The sequence below is a fragment of the Zingiber officinale genome, chromosome 3A (assembly GCF_018446385.1).
Source record: "Zingiber officinale cultivar Zhangliang chromosome 3A, Zo_v1.1, whole genome shotgun sequence".
Taxonomy (NCBI): Eukaryota; Viridiplantae; Streptophyta; class Magnoliopsida; order Zingiberales; family Zingiberaceae; genus Zingiber; species Zingiber officinale.
Window position 1 is genome coordinate 133858960 of NC_055990.1, and position 6383 is coordinate 133865342.

The window sequence follows — 6383 nt, forward strand, 5'->3', positions numbered from 1 at the left end:
TCTGGATTAAACATTATCATCTTTCTCTAAACTTGAATCCGGTGAAAAATTTTTATAGAATCGGACTGATTATCTCTAGAGATAATCAATAAGACTAACTAAGATTATCAATTATTATTATTATTAATATTTTTTGAATCCGACTCGATACAATTTTTAATAAATAAATTTAAACATAAGTAAAAAAAATTGAACACCGTTTACACACTTAAATGGTTGAAGCATCTTGTTTGATAATGATATCTACTGTAGATCTGCAAAACTTAGTATGATCAAAAATAATTATAACACTGAGCAATTAATTACAATCTAATCGATTTAAAAGTTATTGGCAAGGCGAATCAATTCCCAACACTGAGCAATTAATAACTAATTTATATTTGCTCATTAATTAACTGTGGTACAGATATGACAAGGAAGCAATAGAATACACATGGATGCAAGAATTACTCGGACGACAACACATGCTATGTCACCTTTCTTCCACCTTCACAGAAATCATACAACGCCTGTGTACATTTTCTTACACTTCGCTTCAGTGAACAAAAGATGTGCAAGAGGGATCATCATCAATTCATCATCTGGGTGAGAAGATGGTGGCCAAACCCTTGTCCACTGTCATTTGGATGGGAGGACCATAAGACATCAGATTGTTCTCTTGTTTACTATCGCAATCAGAGTAATCTCCCCTTGCAATAACCTCTCCGTCTGAATCAACAATGCCACCCTTTGTGGGGTGCCCTACTCGTTTTCCGGGCTCTAGCCGGAATGCCTTGACCTGGAAAAGAAGGGAAAAGAAGAACATTGCTTAAGCGAATAACAAATCGGAGAAAAGATACAGGAGGAAATGTCTGCTATTTTATGGACATGACTTACTGATGTCGTAAAGTGGATATCGAAAGAAACATGAAGTATTTCTCAAACAGAGCAAGAGTGTAAAGCACCTTGAGGTAGGTGACATATGGTGACTTGCAGTAACTTCCATCGCTCATCTTTAGCATCAGCGACAAGAGGACTGACTTTGAACATTCTTTAATGATGATCGCATCCAAGTAGCCATCAGAGAACTGCACAGCATTGGAAATTAAGTGATTTAACAAGCCAAAAATTGTTGTGCCAGAGAAAAGCTCTCATCCTGGACATTGGAGAATATAATTTTTTTTTTCATAATTAGAATGAAAGATCTAGAAGCTTTAGCTAATTTTCCATTAATAAGTTTGTCAAGACCATAACAGTCAATTCGTTGTATTAAGTGCTGAACAGAATTGTACTTGAAAGATAAGAAAAAGGAGGAGAAAAGGGCAAGGAATGAAAAGAAATGGTATCGTGCAGGTGACTTATGTGTGGCTCTTGGTTGCAACACAGATGGATTATAATTTTTAATGACATATAAGCAACTACCTTTGCATTGGGTGCTGGCATTACATCTTCACCCGCCCATGGCACATTGTTGATCCAAACTGAGATAAAAGGGCCGTCCATAGATCTCCATTCACATCCATCAGCACCAACTGCAAGGCCTTGGTAGCCACACAAGCTAAAATTTACTGTATCTCGCTGGTCATCTTTGCAAAGTTTAGCATTGCTATCACAGACACTTTGCCTTACTGGTTCTCCATATGTTTCATACCCAGGTGCTGGCACAAATTGAACATGCCCTTGATACATTCTCAATTTCAATATGCGTAGAAGAGACTATAAGAAAGAGAGATATGGTAAGCACGTTTGAGCTCACAGGGGAATCTTCTCAACCAATCAAATTCATGACAAAAGGATAATAAACAATTAATCATGGTCAATTTTAAGTTTCGTGTGTCAACAAACTGCCATATCTTTGAATAGTCAATCTAGTTAAACACTGAATCATCCACAGAATACTAACTGATAGCATTGAAGAAACAATTGCTTGGGATTACACACTTTCTGTTTTTTATACTAGAAATTTTATTTTATGGTAGCAAATTGATACAAGAGGGCGTAAGTTATTGCAGTGATGTGGCCACTTAAATCTCTATAAGAGCTTTAGTTGCCACATAACGTAGCCCAATCATCAATGGCTAGAAAAATACTGAAGTGGTTGCCATGATAGTGGCATACAATTAATAACATAAGAAAAATAATTTAACAAGACATACTGAAGATTGAAACTGAACACAAAAAAGTTAAGCAATACAAAAAATTCAGAACTAAAAAAAAAGGAAACAACTACGTTTCAAGAACATAGATACAAAACACCCTAAGAAATATCTGTAATAACACTTCTACACAAAAACCACAGAAGAAAAAACAAGACAGGTGGTGTTTTCATTTACAAAAGAGCAAGCAGGTAAGCCAAATATTAGGAGAATTTTACTCAAAAAAATATTGGGAAAATATATGAGATAAAAAATGTGGATTCAAACAACACATCTAAGAAGTCAAGGGTTGTGCTATACATACATAAAAGTCCAAGCGAGCACTACCCATCCATCTGAATTTCTCGGATTCAATATCAATATCAGCTACCAAACCTTTAAATACCAATATGACAATTAGAAAGAGGTATATAACTTTACATAATGTGATAGGAAGAATAAGACATGCAGTGCTAAAATAAAAAGAATATGTAATTGGGTGGTATAGAACAAATTCACGCATTAAGTTTTATGCATACCCCAGGTAAGCATCAAAACACTGAAAAATTTAGTCTTTCCTTGTGCAACAGTGACAACATCAAGAGAACGTCTGTAACCTGCATGGCTAAACATAGACACATTTAAAAATTTTGCATTCTATGACAATTGACAACTAAGATGTTATAAGATTACTGACAACAAAGTGCTGTGGAAGGAAAAACATATGAAGTCAAGCAGAACCTCTAATAACAGCAAATGTGGCATTTGAAACAGAGTACAAGTCACCGACAGAATCTAGAAGTGATTTTGCCATACCATTTCCTGTACCTACAAACAAAGAAAAGAAAGCATTTAAGTTACAATTTCACTAAAATATACAAAATGTATTGATAAAGAAGCTAAATAAAGGGGAAATACCACAACCTGATAAACAAGCAAATAAAGTTTATGACAATCAAGAGATCATAAAGTTTATGTTAATTTAAGCAGGTAAATGATGAAAAGATATCTCCCTGAACAAATTTATGTTAATTTGTGAACACATCCTCTAAGTGGTGCATGCTTGTCTTCCACAAACCATGATCTGTATTGTGGGCTCAGGTGCTTATTTGATGTCGGGATAGAATCGGTGTTTTGGAGAATGCCTACTTACATCTACTGATCAGTGTTATAGCTGTCACATTGTTCTGTGACATATGTCATAGTAGTTTGTATTAGATTCAAAAATCACATCAAAGACAATATATCACTTTTTTGAGGAACAAGAAATCATTAACTGATACGTTATCCAATCTGAGATTTTTTTTAAAAATTTTTGTATGTTATCTATAATATGGTGACCATTACAAAACATAATGAATCTCTGTCGAAGAATGGTATGATCAGGGTTTTAAATGTCCTTTTGCACCACCAGAAAAAATGCATTGTTCTCCCAGTTTTGTGTTCGTTTTCTAAATTAAAAAACAGAAACAAATGGGCCATTTGCATTAGGCTTGAGGAACAACCTGCCGGAATTATCCCAAGAGGAACCTGAATAGCACTATCCCAATCTTCTCTTTGAAGCAAACCATTGACTACCTGATGAGATATAGAAATTAAAAGAAAAAAAAAAACTTGTTTTAGACTGAAGAAATTAAAAAAAGTGGAAACTTAGATCTAAGAATTTATCATACTGAAACAAATCAACCTATGCAGAAGTGTAGAAATAAACAATAAAAAATTCACCAGTGGTTACTTCTTGTCCAACATTTTTGGACACTACAAAAGTGGATGTAACAATAAAAACACACAATGACACATGACATAAGTACCATCAATCGATACTAGTTATCTCGAAAAGTTGGAAAGTTGAGTGAACACAAAGTGAATGTTCCCATCTTAAGCAAATGTCAAGGCGTGTATTCTAACTGCAAGTACATAAAGCATATTCCAAGAATTCATTAATTATGCACAAATAATTAACAGATTTAAGATAGCATTTTCGTCAAGACGTGACAGAATATTAGTTATGCATGAGAACTTGCATTAAACTTCTGCATTTTCTAATTATCAGCTATACTAAAAGATAGATGGAGGATTTTCAGTGCTATGAAAATAATGGAGAAATGTAAAAAAATAAATAGAGATGCACATCTGACAAGAATTTCTAAGTGATTTATCATTCAAATATTATAATATGGGAGGATTATTAATGTGTATCAAATCTTCACCAAGTGGACAACAAACAAGCATTGATACAGAAATTCATGCTTATTCTATGCCTATTTAGTTAAGATTTGAAGAACGCCACTAACCTCCACAAGTACACCATCACCACTAACACACACAATTCCATCAAATTTTAGTAGATCCACGGTCTTAGCAATTTGTTGAGCATGGAGCTGATGTTTAGTTTCTGAAGAAACATAAAAATAGAAAATTCAATTTGTTAAGCAGGTAACGAACGTTTGGAGTCTGCCACATGAATGAGAAATACAAAGTGAAATGAACTGTGGACAAAAAACAATAAAATGAACCTTTCATGGTATAAATGATATTAGCATCCACTAGAAGAGGCTTAATCTCTGTATCAAAAATCCTGAGTGCAGTTTTCTTTCCTCCATATGGATTTATAACAATAAACAACCTCTTTGGCCGTCCTACATCAAAGAGATACTCAGATGCAGTGAAAGATAATTGTTTTGTAACACTAGTATCTAGTCCAAATATTAGTGATAGACAATAAAAGGACTAGGGTGAAAATTGTCAATTAATCAGAATTATGGAATTGTAATTAATGTAAAACAAATTAGATAGAAGTACAGAGATGACAGAGCCAAGACATCCCAATGGAAAACATCAGTTTTCCGAAACAGTGGTTCATTGCAGTCAACGATGTCATAGGGTCCTCGCTGTAGTTAGGACAAAAGACATGCCAACTTTAGAATTCAACTACTATTGGAACAGAGAAACAAATGATGGAAATAAGAATGTCGACTGGCCAACAAAAAGTCACAAACCAAGCTTATCCGTTTCAGATATTTTTCTGCTTACACTAAAACAACCGGGGAAGCTTCCACAAGAACTTTGGAAATTACAAAATTTGGATGGACGAGGTTTCAAATCTTGCAGTAAAATTCGAATAAGAAGCAAGTAAAGGATCGGTCGAGCTGATTCTATTCGAGTTTTTAAAAAGAGAAGAAAAAAAAAAGAAGGAAAATAGAAGCAAGTCAACTATCTTTTACAAAAGACTAGGTTAGGTATTGTCCCGAATATATAGATATATATTAGTGAAAAAGGAAATAACTTCACTATCGGAGAGCGGAGGGAAAACGCTTTCCTTGAAGAAACGGCAATTCATTTCACACAAGTTGCACATTTACCTAGGGAATCGAGATAGGCCCTTATCTTATCCATCCATATGGAAGCCGCCTCTTCGGTGGGCATCTCCAGAACATAATCCCTCCTCACCCGCCTCCCGAGGCCGCCCTGACCACCACAGAAAGCCGGCGACTTGTGCGCCTCAACGAATGCCCTGATGGTGATCCGGACCCCCGCCGCTTCCAACCCCAAAACCTCGTTGTCGAAGACGAGGCAGCACTCCCCGCCGTTTTCGGAGCTCCAGCGCAGCGCGCCGTCGGACGCTAGGGTTGCCTCCGCCACCGACCCATCGATCCGCACCTTCTCTGCCAGGGTCAGAGCGGCGTTGCCCGTCGCCGTCATTTCTGTGCCTTTGTTGGGAGGGAAAGAAAGAGACAGGGAGGGAAGAACCATCCCTCTTCTATTTATATTAACATTCATATACCGTAATTAAATGTTCACGGCGACGTAGCAGACAAGAGGCGGGCCCCGGGAATAATTCGGCATATAAATTTCATGCGGGGCGTATCTTGGCCGTCGTAGTGTGGGCACGAACGGTGGATGATGAATCGGAGGCGTCCGGACAAGTGGGAACCAAGACTGGATATCACGTGCACGGCACTCGGGGGTGCAGCAGTGGGCAGACGAATGGCCTATTAATAAAATATACGTATAAATACGATAAGAACTAAAAATCAAGAAGAAAGAGACGTAAAACATAATAAAATACCTCATCTTTTATTTGCAGTAATCCGACGCAAGTGAAAGCACATTTGGACGAGGACCACTTGTAGAAAATATGTTCTAAATACATATAGACGAATTAATTAAATGCGATAAAAATTTACAGCGATCTCCCGCAAATCCCCAATCGGCAATGACGAAGCTCGCTATCGGAAGAGCGATCACAGGATCGGAAAGCCCTCCGCA

At 36.7% G+C, this 6383-nt stretch overlaps 1 protein-coding gene across 1 annotated transcript; it reads right to left on the minus strand.

Annotated features, from left to right (window-relative positions):
* Nucleotides 1-249: 249 nt before the first annotated feature.
* Nucleotides 250-5852, minus strand: LOC122052485 (sphingosine kinase 2-like). The gene is made up of 10 exons (XM_042614019.1): nucleotides 5477-5852; nucleotides 4631-4753; nucleotides 4409-4509; nucleotides 3620-3692; nucleotides 2856-2942; nucleotides 2654-2731; nucleotides 2440-2510; nucleotides 1402-1695; nucleotides 945-1067; nucleotides 250-778 (listed from the first exon to the last, which is right to left on the minus strand). Exons 1-10 carry the CDS (start codon nucleotides 5814-5816, stop codon nucleotides 578-580), a joined length of 1491 nt encoding a protein of 496 aa, XP_042469953.1. The 5' UTR covers nucleotides 5817-5852; the 3' UTR covers nucleotides 250-577.
* Between the last annotated feature and the right edge of the window lie 531 nt (nucleotides 5853-6383).

Bases quoted from the DNA above. Each gene is read 5' to 3' on its own strand.
- LOC122052485 (XM_042614019.1), bottom strand. From the start codon at position 5,816: ATGACGGCGACGGGCAACGCCGCTCTGACCCTGGCAGAGAAGGTGCGG. The intron at 4,754-5,476 runs GTAAATGTGCAA...TCTTTGATGTAG, and splicing joins GGCCTATCTCGATTCCCTAG to GACGGCCAAAGAGGTTGTTT. The intron at 3,693-4,408 runs GTTAGTGGCGTT...ATATCTCATCAG, and splicing joins GTGATGGTGTACTTGTGGAG to GTAGTCAATGGTTTGCTTCA.